Consider the following 27,036-nt stretch of genomic DNA (forward strand, 5'->3'; position numbering starts at 1 on the left):
TCGCCATAGATCTGGTAGAATGAGCAGGACCAGGCATGGACAAACCTTTGTCTTTATAAGTTTGCAAAATACATTGTGTAATCCATCTATCTAAGGAAACCTTGGAGATGGCTTTGCCCAGAAAGGGTTTAGAGAAGGACACGAATAACTGGTCAGACTTACGAAAGGGCTTTGTTCTGTGTAAATAAAAACGAAGCAGTCTGTGAACATCTAGCAAATGCAGCTTATATTCACCCTTGTTCTGAAAATTTAGAAAGAAAACAGGCAGGTTAATAGTCTGGTTAATGTTCGATTCAGAAGCTACTTTTGATAAGAAGGAAGGGTTCGTTGGAATGAGACACTATCCTTATGGAAGATCAAGTAACGGCGCACGGCAGACAAAGCTTGAATCCCAGAAACCCTCCTAACGGATGAAATGGCCACTAGGAAGGCGATCTTCCAAGATAAGAACTTCATATCTACTGATGCTGCAGGTTCAAAGGGAGGAGCAACTAACGCCTGCTGAACCAAGGTAAGGTCCCAAGGAGGAACAGAGAGCTTAATCGGGGGGTATAAAAGAAAGGTGCCTTTAAGAAAGGCATTACACAGTCTCGAAGAGGCCAGGGCATTCATGTTTTTGCCGACATAGAAATTCGAGATAGCTGCCACTTGCACTTTCACCATGGAGGAACTAGCCCCTTGGAAAATATTGGCTAAAAAATTCCAACACTGCAGGAACAGAGACTGTAAAAAGATCTAGGTTCCTCTGAGCAGCCCAAATAGAGAATAGTTTCCATTTGCTGCAGTAAATCTTCCTAGTGGAGGTCTTATGGGACGCCACCAGAATACTTTTTACAGAAGATGAAAGACTGGGTGTCCTGGCAATCAAGGGAACTGGAGCAACCAAGCCATCAGCTTGAGGTTGTCCAGGTTGGGTGGACAAGTGCCCGATGGATGAGAGATGAGATCCGGGCAAGGATCCAGAATCCAAGGAAGAGCTAGAACATGAAACCAGAGGAAGGGGAACTGCACCCGACGAGGCCAGAATGGGGCAATGAGCATCACTTTGCACCCCAGTCGGCAAGCCTTCTGAGGAAACTTCAGAATGAGAGGTAAGCATACAGTAACCCGGGAGGCCAAGCATGGACTAGAGTGTCTCTGGGGTATCACCTGATGAGGGGATCACAGCAAAGAACTCACTGCACTTTGCGTTGGAAGGAGATGTGAAGAGATCGCAGCAAGGCTGACCCCCACGCAAGGAAGATCTCCTCCACTATCGATTGTTTCTGAGACCACTCGTATGGCATTAGAATAGCCCGACTCAATCTGTCCGCTAAAATGTTGGAGCATCCCAGGATGTGCGTTGCAATCAGAAATCGGCTGGTGGAGATTGCCCACTCCCACACTCTCATGGCCTCGTGACAGAGAGATTTAAGATCTGGTTCCCCCCTATTTGTTGATGTACCTACCAGACAACCTACATGTTGTCTGACTGAATTGCAATAGTCCCCGGAGGAAAAACAGTGTGAAAGGCTTGCAACGCTAAAAATACTGCTCTCATCTCCAGAACATTGATATGCAATCTGGTCTCGGTCTGGGACCATGTGCCTTGGACCGTCCTCCCCAAATAATGCCCCCCCCCACCCGAGCTGGTCACTGTGGCTTGGGCTGTGGGTGAAAAGAATGGCCTTCCTAAGATCTCTGGTGAATGGAGCCACCAGAGAAGCGACGCCCCGCAGGATTTGCTGATTTGAATTGGATAGTCCATGGGGAGATCTAGCCAAGACCACTGTACTTCCAGAGTCCACTGAAGAACATGCATGTGAAGACGTGTACAGGGGAGGATCGTGACTGTTGCGGCCATAGAGCCTAGGGCTCGGAAAACGTCGCCTGCCTTTGGTATCCTGGGGCCAAGGATCACTGATATATGGGCCCGTAACCTCTGGACCCTGTCTTGAGTTAAGAAGACTTTCAATTGCAGGGTGTCCAGCTGTGTCCAGATAAAATCCAAGAGGGACTTGGAAACATTGACAGTAATCCCTAGTTGGATTGCAAGATGAAGGAAAGAGTCTCTGGCCATGCAAAGAAGATGCTTGGTGGAGGCAGCGAGGAGCCAATTGTCTAGGTAAGGAAATCCCTGAATCCTCTGAAGTCTCAGGTGAGCCGCTATGGCTGCCGTTACCTTGGTAAACACCCTAGGGACTGAGGTGAGACCAAATGGTAGGGTGCTGAACTGGAAATGACTGGCTCCCAGCTGGAAGTGAAGGAATCTCCTGGAGCTTGGCTCCCAGCTGGAAGTGAAGGAATCTCCTGGAGCTTCTCCGAATCTTGATGTGGTAGTAAGTGTCCTGGAGGTCTATCAAGCACATCCAGTCGCATTCTCGAAGATAAGGTAGATTGGACTGTAGGGTGACCATCCGGAATTTCTGCTTGGCTACAGCCAGGTTCAGGGTTGACAGGTCCAAAATGGGCCTGAGGTCCCCTGTCTTTTTTAGCACTAAAAAGGACCTGGAGTAAACGCCAGATCCAGACTGATCTGGGGGGACCGGTTCGATGGCTTGTTTGCGAAGCAGCTTGGAAGTCTCTAGCACTGCCGCCTCCCTTTGAGCAGGTGGAACCATCTGGGAGGCTCTTTGGTTGGACGGGAAGGGTAACGAACGGAATGGTGTAGCACCCGATCCTCAGTTATGGACTCCCAAGCTGCTGGGTGCAATGATAATCTTCTCCCGACTGTCTCAAGAGTAGGACAGTCGGGCAACCCCTCAGGGCTGCTGCATGTGCCTGTCCAAGAAGGTCTCCCTAGACCCAACATTCCTCAGCTTCCCTCTGCCTCTGGGGCGACGTTTGTCCTGTTCTCCTCTGCTTCTGGGGGACAAATTGTTCTGAGAGTCCCGGGAAAACTGTGATTTTCGGAACCACATCTTCTTTTGCCCTCTCTGATTCCTAGAAAAGGATCTTTGAGTGCTAGAAAAGCGGACTCCAACAGCAGATAAAGTCTTCCCGTCCTTTTCGCTCTGGACCAGAGTGTCACGTACTATCTTCCCAAAAAGAGAAGAACCATAGAAGGGAGCATTTGTGAAGGACGTCTTGAAGGGGTCCGCAAATTGACTCAGTCTGAGCCAAGCATGTCGCCTCACAGCCACGCCGGTCCCAGCTGCTCTCGCCACTTCTTCAGTGGTATGGGAAAGGAGATGCATGGACATGTTCGATACTGATTTGAGAGTCGACATTTTCGCAGAAAAAAGACGCTTGTCCTTTGGCGACAAAGACTCTGGGGTGACTCTGCAAACTCCGTGACTAAGTCTCGATGCAGTTGTATGATGTGTGCCAAATAATTCAGTGCTCAAATGGAAAACGTTGCTGAAGAAAACACTCGCTTCCCAAATTGATCCACCACCCTGGACTCCTTGCCCGCAGGGTGGACCGAGGAACTCTCCTGTGCCAGTTCCCTCTTGGTGGCTGCTACAACCACCATAGCATCCACCGGGGAATCCTTCTTACCAGGCCTGTCTGTCTGAGGTTGGAAAGAGAATCCTGTCCGGTATCGGCTCTATGGTGTCCGGCTCCTTCCATGCCCACATGGTGATAAGATCCACTAAGGGATCCACAGGAGGGGACACCCAGGATGTAGATGGACCCGTGCCAAAGGCCTCCAGGAAAACTGACTCATCCGTAGAAGGTTTTGAGGCTGATCAACCTCCACTCTGGTGGAGGATCTCCATTGATGTCTCCGAAGGACACATCCTCGGGAGGTGACCTGGGGAAACTTTCTTCATCTAAATCAGTGTCTTCTGTCAAGGACTCTGGGGAGTCCAGATGCCTCCTTTTACACGTGTGCTTATGGGGACTCTCTGAAGAGGGCTTGTGAGCCATGTGGGTTCCTCTAGGGGAACCGCCTGGGGGTAGTCTAGCACGGGCTGTCCCTGGGACAAGTTGAAGGGTGTCCTAACCGAATCCAAGGGAGCCTGGGTGGAATCCAAGGAAATAGGCTGGGGTCTCGCTCCTTGGGAGTGAACCCTCTCGACTATGTCGAATGCCGATGGAGAGTTTACCTCCCTTGCACCCAACAAGGAGGAAACTCTCCCCGGGTCCACCGGGAGGATCAGGGCAAAGGCAGGAGTAGCTGGAGTTCTGAAGGAATGGCTCAGATCGGACAAAGTCGGAGCCGAAGCCACCTTCATCCCTTCAGATCCGACTCCCCATCCTTGGCCCCGAGAGTTGCTTGGATCTGAACTGGTCTGATCCAAGGAACTCAAGGTAATCGCCGGCGTTGAGGTTGGAAAACAGTCGGCATCAAACCCCCAGCTCAGAGGATCCTTGGATCCATAAACCCCGAAACCGCAGACCGGATCGGGGAAGGAAAAATTGGATGAAAGAAGGGCATGGAGGTCCCCCCTCCACAGGGAGAGGGGTCTGACAAGACTGCCATTTAGATTTGGGTCCGAATAAATCTCATCATCCTGTCCATATCCAACTCCGATAGACTCAGAGTAGAGCACGAGGAGGTGACAGACTCGGATCTGGCTGGTCGTTGCGACGAACTAGATGAAGGCCTTGGATCCAAGGGCTCAGTCAGCTCTCAGGAGAACCTCGGGGAGTGGAGCCAAGGAGATGTAGGTCTAGACACTTTAGAAGGCAGGCTAGGGAAGGGCTCCCGCTCTGGAGACCGCTTGCAGGGCCTATCCCCTCTCTTGTCTCTGTCTAAAGGAAAGGATAGGAGGAATAAGGACAAACTGTCACCCCTACTGCCAGTTTCCATAGGAGTCCTTCAAGGATCTATCCTAGGCCCTCTACTATTCTCTCTTTTCACTAATGAGATCTCTTCAGCCCTACCCACTGCCTCAGTAGTGCAATACGCAGATGCTACCACCATTATATGTGCCGCCGCAAACATAAAAGAAAGAACTACAAAACCTTACCCAATCAAACTTCACTCTAGCTGAAACATGGTTTGCCAACATCAAACTTATTCTCAATCCCAACAAAACTAAAATGATTCTGTTCAATCCCGGAAGATCCCATACTTCAAAAGAAACATTAACTATAAACTCCAAAAGTAATATTCAAATTACACCAACTCCTCACACAAAACTACTAGGTATAGAAATCGATCACCAACTAAAATTTGATACCCATATAGCACAAACCATCAAAAAAGTGAAGAAACTTGGCCTACTCTATAGAAACCAACAATTCATGACCACACATACTAAAACTACTACTGCTAGAACCCATCTGCTATCCATCCTACTATATGCCTCCCCCCATATTAACCAACCTGAGTCAACAAGATCTAAACAAAATGGAATCTTGTTACAACAAGATTGCCAAATTTGCCACTGAAGCCACACATAGGTCCCATCATTGTACATCCCTAAAACAGCTCGATTGACTAGAGCTACCCCATGTATTACTACTGAATCAAATCTCAACAGCACAAAGGCTCTACCATCTACCGAAAAAAATCCCAGCCCTTCAGAGCATTATAGAGTCTTACATAACCTCTAGAGAACTAAGATCTAGCAACCAAAATCTAATAAAAGTAATCAGACACAAAAATGAAGCAAGTAAATTCCTATTTGCCTGCACATTAGCCCAGGCCTGGAATACACTTCCAAACCACATAACCTCCACAACCTCTCCAAAACAATTTAAGCACCTCCTAAAAAAACACTACTCTAATAACTGGCTATGCTCATGCTACTCCCCAGGATAATCCAGACCATGGCAAATCATTAAGATCTCCACCAATATACATTTATTCCTACAAAGCACTGTAAAGTTCCTTGTAGAATCAACCTCTACTGCCCATATGAATGAAGAATTCTTCCTTACAAAACTGAACCCTAATAAACAGTAACCTCCTAATCTAAGACTATCTCTCAAACTGTATCCTAACAATTAAACAACCAACTCAAGACCTTTTTCCTTAGTAAACGCCTGCTGTGTTAATGCTCTCCCTACTAGGGAGTAAAAAAAAAAAAAAAAATTAAATTAACTACTTTTTGTATGACTGCCTACTTATGACTTTTTTGTGTAGACTTAGAATCTAGCAATCATTTTATGTAACCCATGTATTATGTGATATTGAACTGTGCATGACTTATTTGCTGCATAGAATCACACTTAACAACTTGCAACTTTGACACTAACCTCTATTGATGCTGATTACATCTGTACCAAATGATTTAACTAACTTGGAGCTTTTCTCCCCGGGCCTCTGCTGAAAATGGACCTGCATCCAGTTGGACTCTCCCAGTTAACAAATGTAAAATAAAATAAATAAAATAAAATTTAACCTCCCCTTCAACAGGTCTAGTGGGAGGCGAGTCCCAGCCTGGAGGGGTTGAGCAACTGCTGGAGGAGCCGAGGCAAAAGCCGATGCATCCAAAGAGGAAACGGGTAGAAGGCCTTTTGCAACCAGTTTGGCCTTCTGTTCCTTTAAGGCCCTGGGGTTAAACCCGGCGCACATGCTGCACTGAACGGAAAGATGAGGAACATCCAGGCAAATAACACAGAGTGTGGCCATCAGCTGGTGAAAGCTTATGGCCCACACACTGTATATTTTATACAGGTAGGCTTTGGCTGATCAGCCATACTACTAACACACCCAGCCAACCTACTTAAAGCCAATACTCTACACACCTAAAGGGCAGGGAAGACCTGCTAGACTACTTTACCATAAACTTTTTTTTTTAAATATTAAAACCGACAAAAAGTTAAAGGGGGAGGTAAAAGGGAACTAAACTACCACACACACTCACTATATAGAGCAAAGAATTTTGACCAAAGTCACTTACTAACACTCAACACTTGGAGCTACAGCGATCACGATGCTGATGCACGAAGCAGCAAACGAGATCTGAGGGAAGGTAAGAGATGGTTATGGGTAAGGGGGAGGAGCTTGGAGCTCAGAGCAGATGCTTGAAAAAGTTGCCGGCTCGGATCTGATATGGATCAGAATACTCACAGGTTGCAGATAAAATGAAGTTAACTACTTCAGATCATATTTATTTAAACTGGTCATTAAAGCATCAATTTCATAGGAAATACAAACAAGCGTACATAAACAGTAGTAGGATAACGCATACCTAAGCCTTCAGATTCAAACAAGTAAGTCTCATCTACTCCAACATCACGACACCAGCAGAGGAAGTTGGCTGTATTGTCTCGTGCAAAGAATGATCCAGATGAAGCACTGCTCTTAAAGGGAACTTTCTTCAATGGAAAATGCTGAGGGAGAAAACAGTTACATTTAGTTGTTCTCTTGGTTATATATTTCCATGTCAAGCAGTTCTGAAAGGCTGTGGCAAAAAAAAATGCAGGTTATGTACCTACCATAATGACAGCTCTGCAGTTTTGTAGTTCATCGTCCTTTGTTGCTAGAATTATAACTTCAACTCAAAATCCCCTCTGCATCAATGCAGCTTTCCCAAGCTTCACATCCTCCATTTTGCCTGCAATCTCTTGCTTTCCACTTTCCCCTTCATACCAGACATTGTCATTCTAAGCACAGACACTCCTACCAAAAAATTCATATATCCCATAAATGGTAACTGTAGAGAGAAGATGAACCATAGCCATGCAGATCTACTTTTATGGAACATATATAACTTTTTAAATCTCTTATGGTCTTGGTTTATTCTTTCTTTATGCTAGGACATAATCCTTAGCAACCAACATAGATTGCCCAAGGAAAAAAATTCTGCTGACAATGGCAGCCCCAAATGATGAACCAGACCTCAGTTTACATCCCGCATGTAGTGCATCACAAAAGTGCCTAAGAGACCCATGCAGCAGCTGTGCATATATCATCTGTGGAGGCACTGGGGAAGAACTCCTGAGAGGTGGCTACAGTTCTGGAAGAATACAGTTTTGATTTGCTCAAAACAGATTTGCCTTGTTTCATTTAAATACATTTAATAGTCAGATAACGAACTTGCCACTTTTACCTTGAATCTTTAGTGCCCAGTATGTTAGCAGAAATTAGACAAACTGCTGTGAGTAAGTTCCTTAGTATGGCAGAGACAGAACAGCAGCTTCCCCTTTGAGTAGTTTGGTAAAAAAAAGCAGAAAGACTAATGGTCTAATTAATGTTTGACTCAGTAGCAACCTCTGACGAAGGAGTGGCTAGTGCACAATACCACTCTATTCCTAGGAAACACCACAGGAGTAAACTTGCCATTCAATACCTGAAGTTCAGGAATACACCTGACTGATACAATAGCTACTAAAAAATGAAAGGGTCTTCCAGGAGAGGGACATAAATTCTGTCCTAGAGAATAGTTTAAATTGGGGCTTAGATAACAGCCCCAAAACAAAGTTGAGATCACTCAGTGGCAGAGGCGCTCTAACTTGGAGTCAAAGGAGCAAGATTCCTCTGAGAAGTGTCTTGCAAACTTTAAGGGAAGCTAGGGAAGAATTCTGGTTCCCCAAATGGGAGTTACAGACAGCTACCAAGTGAACTTTGCCAGAAGAAAACACTTTGGTCAGAGTCAAAAATAAAAGGAAAATATTCACAAAACACTGGAATCTTTCTAAATACCATACTATAAAAAATATGTTAAGTTGTTCTTATAAAAATAGAGAACACAGACTCTCGTCTTTGGGCAAACTGGGTCCCCAGCTAACAATACAAGTGGAAATACCATGCTGCAAGTCTGATTTACTGAACAGCCAGACAAGACTTGCTGGACAGCTGATTGAGAAGGGATCTGAAGGGCCTCAATCTCAGTAGCTTCTCCAGGAGATGAGACCACAGCACAATATGGGGTAACCAGACTCACTAGTTTTGCCCAGCTGCACCTTCTGCAGAAACTTTTGAGAATGAGGGGAAAAGATATGAATGCAAATAGGAAACCAGAAGGACATTCCTGGAATAATGCACCCCTAGATTACTGCCCCAGAGGAAGAATCATGGAAAAGTTGTTGCATTTGGTGATGGTCAGGCTGCCAAAAAAAAAGTTTAATGAGGCTTCTCCCGCTTGCAAGTCCGAATACTCACTAAGCAGAGAGTCCACTTGTGGAACATTAGCAAACACCTCGAAAGCCAGGCCACTAGGAAGTTGTTGTGAACTAGTTTATATGCCATATTACTGACATACTGTCACAGGTACAGCTATTACTCAGTGTGGAACAGAACACTTGAATATCTGTATCATGAGGACAACATTAACTTCTAGGATATTTGTAGCTGTCCTCCAACTGTGACCAAGCACCTTCGATAGTCCACCATAAACAAATCCCCCCCCCCCACCACACACACACACAAAATGAAAACATCCATGGCAGCCATTACTATGGTTTGAGAAGAAGGAAGGGGATGCCTATGGACAGGGTGTTGCTGGAGAGCTACCACACAGAATGTTGTTGACATGCATCTGAAATTATTTAGAGCCTGAAGAACAGGTTCAAGGATAGAGTCCCTTGCACTGCCAAGGTACCCTGGAGAGCCCTCATGACACCTCCTATATGGTATAAAGAATAGTGACGCAGAAATGAGGTCCAGCATCCAGAGACATGTGGCCACTGTTGCAAATGATGACTGGTAACAAAGACCAACTAAACAAACTGGATAGACTAGGCAGACTAAACAACAGCCAGTAACCAGCATGCAGCCTATGAACTTCATGCGTTGAGAGAGTTCTAGTTTGAACTTAGCAAAGCTCACAATTACTCCTAAGGACTGGACGAGGAGAAGAAAATACAAGGTTAAAACTAGAGTTACATACTTACCATGATAGATCCGGTTTATCCTATTTTTGTCTCGTTCAACGAATAGGACTCCGATCTGACTAGAATCCTGTGTCAGCACCTCCAAACCTTTGGATCCAGGGGGTCTGACTCTGCCATTATCCATAATTCCCTTACCATTCTCAAATTATCTCAGATAAAGTTTGCCCCATGTAAGAATATACATAACTAGCAATAACACTACAGCTAAATAAAATGATCCAACAAGAAACTGAAAGCTAAATTGTTCCATAAGAATACTAAGGTGACCAACTTGTTCAGGTTAGAGATAAGTAGATTCTCATAGAGGCTACCAGTTGTTCAGGGATATACAGGTGACAATTTGGAAGGAGGATGGTGGGAAGAGATGTTGACCAAGATGAAAAACAGGACAACATGGATCTATCGTTATAGTGAGTTGATAACTTTTGTATCCAATATTGTCCATATTTGCCCAATTCAATGAATGGGACAGAATCCCTAGTTGCATAATTTCCTGGGTGGAATTAAGGAAGGATATTCCTGAGACAGCAGAGCCAAAGGAGGAATTTGCTCTGGACTGTACATCCAGTTTACAATGAGACACAAATGTATGCACTACAAACCAAGCAGCAGCTGCACAAAGTTCATCAAAAGGAAAATGATGTTAAAAAAATGTACAAGTCATCACTACACTTGTCAAATGAGCTATCGGTTTCTTAGAAAGGGTAGAACCAGCTTGTAATAAATAAGATACAACGTGATAGCAGGACTTGATGCGTCTTGTCCCAGGTTGATTTGGATAGGTCAATGAATACCCGGTTGATTTCCTGAGGTCTTTAGTTCTATGCAAGTAAACCTAAGCCATCTATGAACATCAAGAAAATGCAATGTGTTCCCCTCTTCTGCTGGAAAATTTTGGAAAGAAGACATGTAAATTAATGGATTGATGCATGTTGGATTTGTATGCCACCTTAGGAAGGAAAGAAGGATTTGGTTTTATGAAGACCCTCTATTTATGAAAAAAAACAAATATGGTGGTTTATATGAAAAAGCCTCTAGTTCTAAAATTCTCTTAGCAGAAGTAGCTGCTATCAAAAAGATTGTTTTCCATGTCACGAGCTTTAAATCCACAGAAACTGCTAGTTCAAAGGGAGGGTGTGACAGCCCATGGAGGAACAAGTTCTTGTACTGGGGGCCAAAGAAGGAATGCTCCTTTAAGAAAGGCTTTAGATAACTTTAATGAAGCTATGGGAGTCATGTTAAGACCTACGTGAAAATTAGAAATGGCTGCGAGTTGGATTTTGATTGCAGAAAAACAAGAACCTCTTTGGAATAATTTGGAAAGGAATTCTAAAACAGATAGAAGGGGCACAAAGAAGGGATCCAAACCTTTCCCCATAGCCCAACAGAAAAATCTTTTCACTTTCCATTGGTATACTCTTCTGGTGCTAGACATTTGTGAGGTAGTGAGGATATGAACTACATTTTCCAAAAACATGGCATCCCTGGCCATATCTAGAATTGGAGTAACCAAGCAATTAATTTCAGGGCCTCTAGGCCTAGGACAGGATATCCAAAAGGATGGGAGATATCTTCTCTAAGTCAGTGTACAGGGTGGACTGAAGGAGAGAAGTACTAAGGGAAACAGACTTGTCAAGGCCAATAAGGGGCAATGAGGATCACTTTAGCCTTGCACTTTCTAGCTTTCTGAATTAATTCCATATCAGAGGAAACACAGACAAGACATAAAGGAGACCCCCCCCCCCAGAACCAACTGTAGGAAACAGGGATCTACTGGTGACGGACCTTATGGAGGGATTAGGGCAAAATAACTGCTGCACTTGTTCAGGTAGGAAGCAAACAGATTGCAGCAAGGTTGGCCCCAGCAACCACAGATTTTGTTTGCCACTATTGGGATTGAGGGACCTGCTCAGTTTGTCTGCTAGTACACTGGAAGTCCTTAGTATAAGAGCTGCCAGCAGAAAGCTGTGGGATAACATCGTCCATTGCCAAATACTCATAGCCTCTCGATGTAATGGGCAAGACCTGGTTCACCCCGCTTGTTGATGTACCAGACCACTGACGTATTGGCCATCTGAACTGAAATTACACCCACTGGGAAAGTCTCTTGAAATGCCTGCAATGTCAGAAAGACTGCTCTCATTTCCAGGACACTGATGTGATGGCTAGTCTCCATTGAGGACCAAGTACCTTGGTCAGTCCTTTCCCTTGTAATCTCTCCCCCCAATCCAAAAAGGGAAGCATCCATGGTAACTACTTCTGTAGGAGGAAGGGGTGAAAATGGCAGACCTGTTAACAAATCTGTGGAAGTGATCCACTATTTGATGGGGGCTCTGCACATTGAGGTCAGCCTGATCAGGGTGTTGAGGGGGTAATGAAGCATTGACCACTGGATGGAGAGGGTTTACTGAAGAACTCTCATGTAAATTCTGGACATAGGAACCAGTATGATGGCAGAGGCCATAAAGCACTAGAAGTTTTAGAATTAGCCATGCTGGTGGCAATGGGTTCGAAAGGACTGATTGCCGATTACTGAATGGATAGCCACCCTGGCACAACTGGATTCTGTGTTGAAGAGCCCAGATGGCATGCAATAAATTCTGTGTAGTTAAGTTGGTGTCATGTTGTTCTTCTGTAGTTTGGCCGTAATCCCCATGATGTGAAGTAACTGGAGTAAGAGGTCCCATTAAAGAATTAATACTTTCTTGGCTGTAGTGTTTAGGAGCCAATTGTCTAAGTATGACAGCACTTGGAACCCCTGCAGTCTTGGGTAGGCTATTACTGCTGCCATGCATTTGGCAAACACCCAGGGCCTTATGGTGAGTCCAAGGGGCACAGCCCTGAATCGAAAGTGATTGGTTACCAGCCCAAAACTGAGAAACCTCATGGAATGCCTGTGTATCTTTACATAATAGGCATCCTGGACATTTATTCAGTAAAGCCAGTTATCCTTCCTCAGTAGAGGTAAAATGGACTGAATCATGGCCATATGGAATTTTGTCTGCTTCAATTACTGGTTTAAATGACTTTGGTCCAATATTGGCCTTAGTCTTCTGTCTTCTTTGAAACTAAAATAAACCTGGAGTAGACAACCAATCCTGTCTGGTCTGGTTGAACCTGCAGGATGACTTTTCTTCCCAAACATCTTTTCTACTTCTGCTGTTGAGGACTCCAACTGATTGGGTGGCACTAAGTTACCCCTGTATTTTGCATAATCCATTGTTAAAAATGGACCTGCATATCCTCTGGTTATTATTTTTAATACCCAAAAATCGGAAATGAGGGCCCACCAGGCTTCAGGGTGCGACACCCATGCACTGACCCAGCAATCAAGGAGCCTCAATCCTCACCACTAACACCAGTGAGGGGCGTCCATATAGGGAAAGGATAATAAATACACACACAGTAAAGTACACTTTCCCTTAACAGCACGCACAGATCAGAGTCCGTCTGGGGCTGGTTTCTCCCTTTCTCTCCAGGTCCCCAATAAGACTCCCACTGGCACAGGTATAGGGTCCAGATCTCAGCCTAGTGGGCAAGCTAAAACCGCCAGCACCTTCTCTGTCCAACCTGTGCTTTGTGTCCCTGCCCAAGTAGCTGACACAAACACACTGAGACAAGAATTCTACACAAACACAAGACACTCCTGGGGAAGGCTGGCACAAATTCTCCAGCTGTGCCCCTTATACCCAGACTATACGGTAGTATCACTTGCCACCACCCAATAATATTTATCAGCTACCAAAAGGCACTTATGAAAGGGTGTCCAATTATACTGTGCAATATTATTATCCAAATGGTAAGTGCAACTGAACAGTCAAGGCTTATTGGAGTGGCTTGGCCAGTATCACTATATCCATGCAATGTACTCTAGAGCTTAAATTATCTCTACACAAAACAGCCAGAGTTAAAAGGTTTAAAAGTATTTAATAATAAATAAAAAACAAGACAATACTTCTTATTACACAGTGCTAGTCAAGAGTTCAGAGATCAGAGAGAAATACTTAAAATAATACAGTAGAAAAATTCTGACATCAATACAGAAAAAACCTAATCTTTCCAGTTCCTAGCTATATCTAAGAGAAAGCATAGTTCTAAAATATACTTACATATAGAACACAGGCAGAGTGTTGGTGAGTTGGATGTTCTCACAACAAATGCTAAATGCCCTCATTCTTTGTGTCCTTAAATTGATAACACAGTGCCACTGATTCATTTCAGATTACATAATTTACTTCTGGTTCCCCGGCTAACAGAAATTCAGAGGTTAATAGCTGTTTTGATCTTGCAGCTGGTCAGGAAGCCAGAGTAATAAAAGAAATTATACATGTAAATAATAGCCATTAACTCTGGCCTCAAAACAATACGCAGAATGCCTCCCTCTAGACATCCCGGATCCGAGTTTTAGATCAAAGAATTTCACAATGCTTGACGTATCAGCCTTCTCACAGCTACATTTTTTCAGTTCAACATCCAATACAGTCTTTTCACATTTAAGAGAACAAGCCCGTGGCTTACATTAATATTTACAAATGACAGAATTATCTACAAAATTCTATCTAGCTAGGCTAGTAGCCTTCACCTATCTTCACAGAGGGTGTAGGGATAAGTGCCCCCAACTGCCTCCAATTTGCAACAGTTGGGCAAGCCTTGAGGAGTGCTGAAGAATATAGTCCACTATAGGGTTCCTAGACAAATACTTCCAGTCCTTGGGGGACAAATGTCAGATTTACTTAAAACTGGAGACACAACATCTGTGACTTTCCATGCCTCCATAGCAACAGATGTGACCATGTCATTTACATGGGTACCATCCTAAAGGGGATAAGAGAAATCAGAAAGCCTCATGCAGAACCTTTTCAAAGGTCAAATGAGAACATCTGGGTCAACACCATTTTTTCACCATTTGGAGAACCCCTCAATTTGGGGTCATATTGAGAGGAATGTGGTCATTGGTCTTGGCTCTTGTAACTATTAAAGAGGGTCAAGATGTCTCTTCTTACCCTGACTTCTCCATTAGAAGAGCTCTAAGGAGGACGATCCTGGATCTGATTCTGACTTGGACTCCTAACAACAGTCCTATAGGAGAGCTCTCTGATCCCCTTTCCTAGAGATAACAGGCTGTCACTGAGAAAGAAATAACATGCTCAGGGACTGGGGAGTTTGCCCATAATCACAGTCACAAAAATTGGTGGTACTGTATAAATACTGTAAATTAAACCAATACTATACACGCCAAATCCTTTATTGCAAAGCTTTCGAGTCAACAACCTTCATCAGTACATGAAAAAAGTCATTCTTCTCACAGTTTAAAAAGGGAGTACTATTAAGATCACATGCTTCAGCCAGCCTATCATCCTAATTACTAATCAATTCTTAAAGAAAAAACTATCCTTAATACAAACAAATATATGCATAAAAGCTCATATTCATTATCATCACATATTAACTTAAAAACATTACAGTCATTCATTTTAAAAAATTTTCAGAATTATATCATCCCATGTCATTTTAGATTTTCTCTCTGCCTTTTTATTAATACTGCAACCGGTAATAAACCTTTGCAATAAAGGATTTGGCGTGTATAGTATTGGTTTAATTTACAGAGTTTGCCCATAATGCCAGCACTGAAGTCTACCACAACTGTGATTATAGCACCGGTACCAAGCTCATTGCCAGTACCACCACTGGTGCCGATGACCCTTACAACAAAAGGCCAACACTGGACCACTGTGAAGGGAGTACGATACTGAAAACAACCCCTGGCTTTGAAGGCATTAGCACTAATGTTGGAGTTCCAAGCTTCAATTGCTCAAAACACAAGTATTTAGATAAAGACACTGAAGGAGGTCTGTGATAACCTAGACATTGAGCTTTCATGCCAAAGCTTCATTGCGCCAAAGGAACAACCAGTGCCAAACACACTGAAACCGAAGGCACTACTGATCCAAGAGAAATCAATCAGATCAGTATCAGAGCTTTAACACAAAAAACAAATGCAGATGAGGAGGCTGGAGGAGAGCTAGGAAGGGCCCTTTCCTGCTCTGATCCAGTTTAAAATGGTGCAGGAGGACAGTCAACTCAATTTCAGTTGGCAATATGGTCCTGAGAGCTTGTCATAATTAATGACTATAAAAAAAAAAAAAAAAAAAAAAACACTAGGAAGAAACAGACCCAGCAGATGGAGACTTGTAATAATAATAATAATAAAAAATCCAAGTCTGCTCCACAACCATATTGTTAATGAGATCCAACACTTGGGCTTATTCTAGTGTACATTCTTTTTTGTATAACTCTAAAACATTGACACTATATCATGCTATTTATGCCTACAACTGTCTAAAGTGGTGTGTGTGACAACAGGCACATAATTTGTTTACACAGAGGATTATTAATCTAAAAACAATATAGTTAATAGTTATACTGGGGGGTGCACTGAAATTATTTGTAGACATATTAACTACTTGAGGTGGCAACATTTTTTAAAGACAAGTCCATTTTATTAAATACCAATTAGGTAGGGGGCAGTAGAGAGAGTCCGAGTACAAAATAGAATTCTCTGGCTGTACCCTCCTGATACCAATTAGAGACACAGTAACTCTGACAGCAGATGAAGATCCAGGAAGTAGGAAGTTATTTAGCACACAGAAGGACACCATCTGAAATCAGCTGATATGGCAAGTTTATTCACAAATCAGCTGACATGGCAAGATTATTCCTTAGTGCATGTGCAACTGGGAAGAATCCCAGACAGTATAAAAACACTCAGAAGGCTAAATCCAATAGGAAAAACTTTAGAAAGCCAAACGTACCAAATGATATTTTATTCCTGGAGTCATGGTTCAAGCAGCGGCACTTTTAAGTGAAGGCATGAAGTGACAACCAAGTGGACGCAGAAATGACTCCCGAAAGGAGATATTTTTTGCAGTAAGAGCTGAAAAAAGCTATGTCCCTGGAGATGGGACCTTTGAAAGTAGCATTTTTCAGTGTGCGTAGTGAGCAATCTTATGCAACAAAATGCTGTTACCAAATCTCTTGGAGAACGATTAATCAGCATCTGTCAAATGGTCTCAGAAGCAAAGGAAACAAACAGCTGTTCTTCTCCTGGAGCCCTGGCACCTACAAACAGAATCTCAGTTACTGGTGCAGGTCAAGGAGTTGAATGGCCAGTTCTCTTCTGTTTCTGCACCAGAAGGTACGGAAAATGAATGGATTGGTTCAAGGGCAATTCAGAAACCACTGTTAAGAGGAAATGAGAGTCTTCAGGGAAATTCCCTCCCTGCGAAAGACCAAATGTTTCCTGCAAGCACCTGATTCTCTCAGATCTTGTGAATAGTAGTGCTGGGCAGCAAGACAAGCATCTTCCAAGAGATGGATTTCAGAAGAGCTAAACGGTCATGAAAATTGATGTCAAATTTAGGAGATGGGGTCTTCAAAACAACAAGAAAATCTAGAACCCATCTAAAGGGCTGCTTAACCACCTGGTGTTAGCCACAGTTCTCCCTTCCACAAGGTTATGATGTGCAGTAATTCTTCAGTTACGCACAACATTGAAAAAAGGCCCAAATCATAGAGCTGCCTGAGAACAAAAAAAATAGAACCATCAGTAAACATAACAGATGAAGCAGTACTGGATTACTTTCCATACATCCAGAAGTGTAACTAGTTGAACACTTCCTGGTGGCTTCAATGTCAAGTGGGAAGAAAAAAATGTAAACAAGAAGCCCTGTTTTGACGGGAGTCGATTCCTTGGTTTGTACAGAGAAGCCTTCCTGTACTCTCAGCAACCTGAATGACTGAGACCACAATCCTTCAGCACCAGGCAGCAATGAGGCTGAGCTTTGGCATTCTGTTGAGATTAGATATAGAATAAGACAGAGTGGTAGGAAGACATACTTAGAATTCCTCTGCACAGGAGAAAGACTTTACCCACTATAAACCCCACTCATCCAGATAATCTCAGCAGAAGACCAGGTGGCTTCTATCCTAACAGTATACACACACACCACACCAGGATAAGATATAAACCTTTACTGATGTATCCGGTACCTCGACTTGCGCCTTCAAGGGATAAGTTTATACATCAAGCAGCCATTTTTATATATCATGATTTTGTTAATTAACTAATACATAACCTTCAATTAACTCCTAAAATTAATTACAAAATCATTTCCTTAAAGTGCCAGTGACAAATATCTGATAGATTGCCAATATATTTACATTTGTATTTAATATCACCCCATATTATAAACATCTAATACAACTTAATTTGTAGCAGATATCTAGGACATAAATTACATGCGCATAAAGTAAATATAATAATGCAAAATTCATTCGTTATACATGTATTACATTATATCAGACTTGCACCTTAATACTTAAAAATACATAAACTGTTATGTTTATAACTGTAGATATATCCCTATATATGAAAGAGAGATTCATCAGAACAGAAAACTGGACAGACTAAAAGAGCTGTCAAAAAAAGAATTATGGAGCATTTGGGTGACATTAGAAGGGGTAGAATGGAGAACCCAGTGGTGGTACATGTCATTCAATCCCATGGTGGTTCTGATGAATAGCTCTTTTTTAGTGTGTTGGCCAAACCCAAATTACAGAAAGGAGATGTGGAGATCAGCAAATTATTACAGTTAGAGACAGAGTGCAACATCAATTTTAGGACATTGCATCCTAGAGGATTAAACATGGAATTAGATGTAAATGTCCACAATTTCTGAATTTGTGTCTCTGTTTTAGCTGCTCTGAGATATATTTATGTAATTAAAAATATACATAATTGTTTTGACATAATGTTTATGATATGCCAGTATATGTACTTCCTTCCAGCTGTTTAATTCATCTTGGGCCAGTTTTAAGTATTAGAATATCATATTTATTTATATATAGGGATATATTTACAGTTATAAACATCACAGTTTATGCATTTATAAGTATTAAGGTGCAAGTTTGATATAATGTAATACATGTATAAGGAATGAATTTTGCATTATTATATTTACTTTATGCATATGTAATTTATGTGCTTCTAGATATCTGCTACGAATGAAGTTGTATTAGATGTTTATAATATGGGTTAATATTAAATATAAATATATTAGTAATCTATCAGATATTTGTCACGGGCACTTTAAGGCAATGATTTTGTAATTGATTTTAGGAGTTAATTGAAGGTTATGTATTAATTATTTAACACAATCATGATATATAAAAATGGCTGCTTGATGTATAAACTTATCCCTTGAAGGTGTAAGCCGAGGTACCGGATACATCAGTAAAGGTTTATATCTTATCCTGGTGTGGTGTGTGTTTTGCCATATTAGAGACTGCCGTGTGTTTTTTCGATTTGTATCCTAACAGTGACAAATAGGTAGTTGCCAACGGGCACCACTGTCAAAAGTAGTTACCCAAAAAAGTCCCAGATTCTCAACGTACAGAGAGAAGTGAATATAATGTCCACGGACTACTAGCACATTTGTCTGACTTAAGGATGCTGACAGTCAAGACAGCAATGCATCCTTCTATCAGTAGCTTTTAGACCTGCGTCACCTTTTTTCACTGGTGGGACGGGGGGGGGGGGGGTCACATAGGCTATCCTGCATAAGAAAAGCTGGGCCAATGAGGGTCGGAAGGTTGGGGTCCATTCACTGGATGAGCTGACAGAGTCAGATGATGTAGGAGTGCTCAATACTTGGGAAGACCTCTTCTTTCTATCAGAAGGCTCCCTCTGCATAAAGTAGAAGAGGAAGGTGTAAGTGGGGTTGGTGGTGTGGTCTCTGATCCCTATATATTGGGCTAGAAAGATGATTTGAGGCATATTCTCTAGGATGTTTAAAACCAATATAATCATCACAGCATCCACAGTAATTCACAGCTTTGTTCTTCTGTTTCTTTTGCAGTTTTCATTTTTTGTCTGTAGCTATTTTATCACGGAGTTAGTCTATAAAGGGAGTGGGAGGTAAGCAAAATAAAAAAAAAAAAAAAAACAAAACAAACATGCCACTATTTTCTTTGTATATGTATTAAGTATGAGGATAAAACTCAGACATGGGGAGGACATGCAAACTCCTAACACAAGTGACCAGAAATCAGGTTTGAAGCCTGTGACCTGGAGCTGTAAGGCCAAGATCTTACCAGTTACTGATGCACAGCTCTCTTAGCATTAAGCCACTTTTTTTGAGTAAACAGGATAAAGACAAATCCCAGGGCTTTTAGAAACTATCCTGCTGTCCTGGATCACTGTGGGGAGAACAAAATCAGGTAAACATTCTCAAGAGTCTGGAATCCATAACTCACCATAGAAGTTACTGATGCTAGGGAGACTGAGAAGATTTCTTACAATTTATTACCAAAGACTAGAATAGAATACAATGGTTTTAGCAATGTGCTACTCCAGATTTGACCATTGTCAATCAATCAGCCAATAGTAAAAATAGTAAATCTTTGCTTTAACAAGTTGGCAAATGCTCTGTGGCTATGGACAGAACACATGGCAGAACTAAAGACTGAAAATTATAAAGAGTTATCTAGAATGTGCAGCTTTATTTTGGTATGAAGTGGTTAAGGTTTCTTAAGTCTAGAACGAATGTGAGGTGCTTGGTCTTTTTGGGTTCTAAAAAGAAATTGTAGTAGAAGCCAGGCCCTCTCTCTGATTGGGAAGAACCTCCTGAATGGTTCTTTCTTTTTAGAGGAGATTTGAGATATCTAGCAATGTCACCATCAATGGATGGGGTGGGACATCCGGAAGTAAAGGGGAATGCAACTCTCAGTTTCTACATATGTCCAATATGTCCAATATGATCACATGTGAGGGCTTCCTACACTTGCAGTGGAGAGGGAAAGATGGCACCTGACTGCCTCTTGGAGCAGTCAGGTAAAGTCACAAACAAGGAGAAGGTTTCATCCCTCTGCACTGGTACTGTAACCCCCCCACTGACTCAAGAATTTCCATCATTTGCTGGAGGCCTGCTATGACGCCATTAACACGATCATATTGCTTCTTCCCTAACTTTTGAAAACTCTTACTACTGGAAGCGCCTGAACCATTGTTAATACAGTCTGTGTTGCATCCCGGAGATGGAGCAATGTGGAGTCATACATTTCATCTCACCAGCTGCAAGAGTTTTGCCTTCCTTTTCACCATCCTCCAGTTTACATGTATCTTGTGATCCAAGAAACAGGAACCACTGAATGGGGCACATTAAGGAAAGACACCTTGAAATTTTCCTGTAAAATCCATGACGCAGAGACAGGTGTGGTAGCATAGTCACTACAGTGCAAATCACCTTTCTGCACCATCTGCTGCATTCCCAAAGCAGCTCATCTCCCTTGACTCCTCTTCTGACAGATGGATTTTTGGACTATTTAAGATAGGAGCCTTATTTAGGGTCACTGCAGTGACTACAGAGTCCAGTATAGGATTCTGTATTCAACAAATTCCAGTACTTCAGGGGTTTGAAGAATCTGTCTTGCCTCCTATGCACACAGTCACAGCACCAGTTTCCTCTGTGGAGAGGAGCACAAGAGGAACTACTCCAGGATGTGAGGAGACGGACTTGAAGGCCTCCTGTACACCCTTTTCTGAAGCTGAGGGAGGAGATTTTAGTCACCCCTCCCCCTCTTTACATTAGCTGTAATGTTTCCCCAAACTTAACAGTAGGGAGCAATGAGGAATATGCTTTGCTTTTTGTATCCAGCTTTGACTTGAGAGGTCCCATAAGGGAGTCAATGTACTTCTTTTTGCATGGCCACTTGGCATGTCTGCTCAGCATGAAATTGTTAGAATTGGATGATGCAGAGGCAGAGTTGAACTCAAACTCCCTACAAAGCTTTTACTGAAGGCCCATCTCCCTACAATGCTTTTACTGGAGGCTTGATTCCCTACCTACTGGAGAGCTTCAGGCCTTCTACTGAGAAGTTCCCAAATGAGTAGAGACAGACCAGAAATTGTCTCCTGCTAAGGCCAATAGTGCAGCAAACCCCAGCTGTAGCCTACACAATGCACAGTGAAACCATGGCACCAGTACTGGATCGGATGCCTGTGCTCTAAGCAAGAGTGTCTGCACCAAAAAAGTGGAGGATAGGAAACTAGCACCGGCCCCCAAGTAGTGAGAGACTCTCAGGTGCTGATGTCAGTGCTGATGATCATGGGTCCAGGGTCTCAAAGACAGAAAAATTAGGCATTGGTACAGGCACCTAAAATGATGGTATTGACAAAGGGGCTAAATACAACCCTAGAGCCACTAGTTATGGAAACAGCCCTTGTTAAAAGCATCAGTGCTAAATCCATTGTACCAACAGTGGTGCTGGTAAGGAAAGCACAAGCCTTGCTGTAGTCATGGCCTGCAAGGGAACTAGTTCACCTTGAAGATATCAGTGCTAGATCAAGGCCTGATGAGGAAGCCAACAGCACGGAGGAGACAGAAGAATACACCTGTCCAGCACAAGATGAGATCCAAATCTGTGTCTGTAACACAGCCTTGGAGAGATTCACATAGCTGATGCCAAGGAAAACAGCTATATAGGAGGAAAAGAGTGCAAAAACCTGGCAGACTGAGTCCTAGAGAAGTTAGTTTTGGGAAGGTTCAGGTCAGAGTAAAGAAATTCTACTGTCGCTTCTTACTGATCTGATCTAAAAATCTTAGAAGGGTAGTCTGCTGTCACCTGAAGAGCCAAGCTGAAGACCCCAGCTTTAAAGGAGGATTCCCTTTCTCCCATTCTAGGGATCTTAGAGGGAGAAAAGCAAGCAATTTCTCAGGAAAACTGAAGCCTGCTTTCTTTTTAAGGACTTTTTTTCCTTGGCCTTAGAAGACTCATTAGGACTTACTGACATGGACACTTCTTTGGCATTCTTTTGAGGCATTAAACTTTTGAAAAAAAGCTTTTATCTGATGAGCATCCTCATGCCAAAATTACTACAAATATTGTGACTTGCTTTCAAGTACACCAAACACTTCATACATCTAACATGAGGAGGAAGATTGTGTCTGGAAGATTCATTTTTGAAATCAGAAGATCTCGTCTGCGATCAGACTGCAAACACAAAGACCAACAGTCCAGTGATTCGAATACAACTATAAACCAGACTTCTTTCTTTTCTTAAGGTAGGAGACAAAACAAAAAGGTGTGGACAAAAAGTACAGTTGTGTACCTACCATAAATGTAGATGTTAGAGTGTATTAACTGTTGCAGTCATTACTCTTGGGTTATCCTGCTGGCAGGCTACCTGCATTCGGCCTGAATTCCAAAGTTCTGGTCTGGCGTCGGTTGCTGTCGCCTCTTCCCTGATGTCAGTGCGCCAGGGGTATAAAAGATGCAGCAGACGCCATTTTCTTCAGTTTTTCTTGCCCCAGATGTCAAGTGCCCCCAAAAAGGTAGGCTAAATATAATATGTCAGTAAACATACATGCAGTCAAGAAACATTTCCTTCATCTACAAGCAAATACACCACATAGGCTGTATAGAATAGAGAAGTACAGATAAGACCCAGCAAAAGAAAGGGGGATGAAGGGAGGGTAACCTGGACTGCAACAGTGAATACACTCGAACATCTACATTTATGGTAGGTACACAACTGTACTATGTTCATTGTGTTTCACTGTTGCAGTCATTACTCTTGGGTTGAATCCCAAAGCTGAGTATGGGTGGCTGAGCTAAATAGGGTTAGGAGAGGCTATGAGGCCCTGCAGCACTGCAGTGGCAAAGCCTGCTCTGGATTTAGAGTAAAGAGGTAAGTGGTAGTGCCTTGTAAAAGTGTGCACTGAACTCCAAGTTGCAGCCTCTAAGATATCTTTGGTTGGTACTCCCCTGAGGAAGGCTGCTGAGGTGGCTGCAGCTCTGGTCGAATGAGGCCTAATGCCCTTAGGCACTGATTTGCCATGCTGAGAATAGCAGAAAACGGATTAAATGACCTAGCCATTTAGAAATAATCTGTTTTGAGATAGCCTTTCCTTGTGATCCTGCAGCATATGACACAAAGTTGCTCAGTCTTTCTGAAAGCTTTAGTTCTGTCCAAGTAAAAGCGTAGCTGCCTGTGTATATCCAAAGAGTGCAGAATTTTCTCACCCTTGTTCTGTGGGTTTGGATAAAAGGTAGGCAAGTTGAGGGCCACACTGGACACTACCTTAGGCATAAATGTTGGGTTTGTCCTCAGAGAAACCCTGTCTGGATGAAATATGATAAAAGGTTCCACAGCCATGAGTGCTTGCAACTCTGAGACTCATCTTGCAGAGGTTATTGCCAGTAGCAGAGCTGTTTTCCAGGATAAAAATGTTATACCAGCTGTTGAGGCTGGCTTAAAGGGAGGCAGTGTGAGTTTTTCCAAGACATAATTGAGGTCCCATTCAGGTATTGCTGCTCTCCTTGGAGGTCTTATATTCTTGGCACCTCTGAGATACTGCCTTATTAGAGGATGAGAAAAGATAGGAGGTTCCGTATTGTAATGGGCTGAAATGGCAGAGGCATGAATCTTAATTGAATAAAAGGAAAGGCCTTTGTCCAGCATCTCTGTTAGGTATTGTAAAATCTGAGGGATATTTGATACATACGTGTCAATGCCTTGTTCCTGGTTCCAAGCACAGAATCTCTTCCATTTATCTGCATAAGATGTTCTGGTACTGGGCCTCCTGGCCTCCAAGATAACATCCATAACCGCTTTTGAAAGAGGAGTGTTCTGAATGGCTACATTATCTGCCATGCTGCCAGATTTAAGGTCCTGAGTTGACTGTACAGGATCTGATTGTTTTGTCGGGTAAGTGGGAAGTTTGAGGCAATATTCATGCTGGGCCTTGAGGCAAGCTCTTTAGGATTGGGTACCAGTGTTGGCGTGGCCAGTCTGGTGCAATCAGTATCATTTTTGGCTTCTCTTGTCTGACCTTTAGGAGTACCTTGGGAAGGAGAGGCAGTGGAGGAAAGGCGTATACTGTTAGGTTTTTCCAGCTGAAGGATAGGGCATCCACTCTCCATGCTTGTTTGTGATAAATCCTTGTGCAAAATCTCTGTAATTGGCAGTTGTGAGGTGAGGCGAATAGATCTATGTCTGGGCATCCCCATTTCCTTGTTATCATGCTGAAGACTTGTGGATCCAATTTCCACTCGTGGGGATCCATGAGGTTTGTGCTTAGTTCATCTGCCAGAGTATTTGTTTTTCCTGGCAGGAATTGTGCTTGCAGGTGAACTTGGTAAATTAATGCTGTGTCCCACAAGGTCATTGTTTGTCTGCAGAGGGGGTAGGAATGTGTGCCTCCCTGCTTGTTTATGTACCACATGACCGTAGTATTGTCCATCTTTATCAGTAGTTGTCCGTCTTTATCAGTAGTTGTCCTGGATGAAGTAGTTTCTTGAAAGCGGTCAGGGCATTCTGAACCGCTAGCATCTCTTTTTGATTGATATGAAGATGCATCTGGCTTGCAGGCCATGTACCCTGAATACATTTTCCTGCCATATGTGCCCCCCAGGCATAGTCTGATGCATCCGTTGTCAGTGTCTGTCTGGCTGTGGGTAAACTGAATAGCAGACCCTTGTTGTGGTGACAGGCCTGTGCCCACCATCGAAACTCCTGTTGCAGGCAGTGAATAAGGGTAATTACTGTCTTCAGTCTGTGGCAATGCTGAGTCCAAACACTTTTTAGATACCATTGTAGTTTCCTCATATGCAGTCTGGCATATGGAATTAGTAGAATGCAGGATGCCATGAAGCCCAAGGCCTGCAGGATTTTCCTTGCAGATAACTGGGTCTTTGTTGCCAACTTTTTGAAGTAAGACGTCAGTTGCCTTTGTCTGGCGTGAGATAAGCCATCTAGGCAGTTGTATTTAAGCTTGCACCCAGGAATATTATCTCTTGAGACGGTACTAGTTGTGATTTCTTTTCATTTACTGTGTACCCTAGGCAAATTAGTAATTTTTTTACAAACTCCAGATGCTTTAGAAGAATGTCTTAGTTCTCTGCTTGAATAAGGCAATCATCCAAGTAGGGATATATTTGAATTCCTCTGTCTGCAAAACGCAATTACTGGTGCCAGGCATTTTGTGAAGACCCTGGGCGCAGTAGATAAGCCAAAAAGCAGTGCAAAGAATTGGTAGTGCATCAAGCCAGCTATGAATCTGAGGTATCTTCTGCAAGATTGTCTGACTGGGACATGCAGGTATGCCTCTTTTAGGTCCAAAGTTACGAGCTAAGCCTTCCTGCCCAGCATGGGCCGTAGCTGCTGTAGTGTCAACATCTTGAATTGTGAAACTTTCAGAAATGTGTTTAGTATAGACAGATCCAGTATTGGTCTCCAGGCTTTGTCCTTTCTGGGCACCAAGAAAAGTCTCAAGTAAAATCCTTGCCCCTGCTCTTGTTGTGGTAATTGTTGAATGGCCCCCATGTCCATGAGGGTTGTAATTTGTTTTTGTGCCTCTGTCCATTGATTGAGTGGCACATCTGGCATACCTTTTGCCCTTGGCAGGGTGTGAAAATGGAACCTGTAGCCCTGGGACACTATATTCAAGACCCACTTGTCTTGGGTAATCTTTTGCCAATTTTGTGAAAAAAGTGCTAGTTTTCCCCCTAAGGGGGCTGCTAAAAGAAAAGTGCTTGATCTGGCAGAGGAAAGTCATTGGGACTGTTTCCTGTAAGGTTGTCATTTGTCTTCTCCATGTTTGGAGGTAGGAGCACCCCATTGTTTAGGCCTATATGAGCCCTGGGGCTGAGATCTGCCTCTGGGATGTCTGTATCTGCCTCTTTGTGGCCTGTCTGACACTGGAAAGGACCAATTTATGGAAGGCCAGCTCCTGCTAAATCTAGGTGGCTGTACCTGTAAAAAATCCTTAACTGTCTGCATGGATTTCGCTTTATCCTCCATTTTCTTCAAGACATCTTCTGCTTTAGCACCAAACAAGGTATCATGTTGTAATGTGTCATCTAATAATTTTGCTTTAACATGATCAGGTAGATTCTGTTCCTTTAACCAAGCATGCCTTCTAATAACAGAACCTGTAACTGCGGCCCTGCAGGAGGCCTCCAGTGAATCATAACCACATTGCAAAGTATGCTTTTCCCACTTGTTCAGTTGCATGCAATAAATCCTGCAATTCCTTGTTCTCTGAACATTCAGAATTTGTCAACATTTTCTTTTTAAGCAGTGACATTAAGTATTGCCGATATTTAAGCATATGAAACTGACAATTTAAAGCCCTTACAGTCAAGGTAGAAGAAGTGTATACTTTTTTCCCCCATCTGTCCACTGCCCTAGAATCCCTATCAGAGGGGACAGGGTTTTAGCAGTGGAAGCTTTGACCCCTTTGGGACCATGAGATATAGTTT

At 42.9% G+C, this 27,036-nt stretch overlaps 1 protein-coding gene across 1 annotated transcript in view; it reads right to left on the reverse strand.

Moving 5' to 3' along the window:
* GAS2L3 (growth arrest specific 2 like 3) overlaps positions 1 to 27,036 on the reverse strand; it is a 791,099-nt gene that overhangs the window by 281,517 nt on the left and 482,546 nt on the right. Inside the window, exon 5 of the mRNA XM_044087786.1 lies at positions 7,071 to 7,212. Coding sequence (XP_043943721.1) covers positions 7,071 to 7,212 — 142 coding nt within the window. The remainder of the gene's footprint in view (positions 1 to 7,070; positions 7,213 to 27,036) is intronic.

This window comes from Protopterus annectens, chromosome 11.part0 (assembly GCF_019279795.1).
Source record: "Protopterus annectens isolate FY-2018-M chromosome 11.part0, PAN1.0, whole genome shotgun sequence".
Lineage (NCBI taxonomy): Eukaryota > Metazoa > Chordata > Ceratodontiformes > Protopteridae > Protopterus > Protopterus annectens.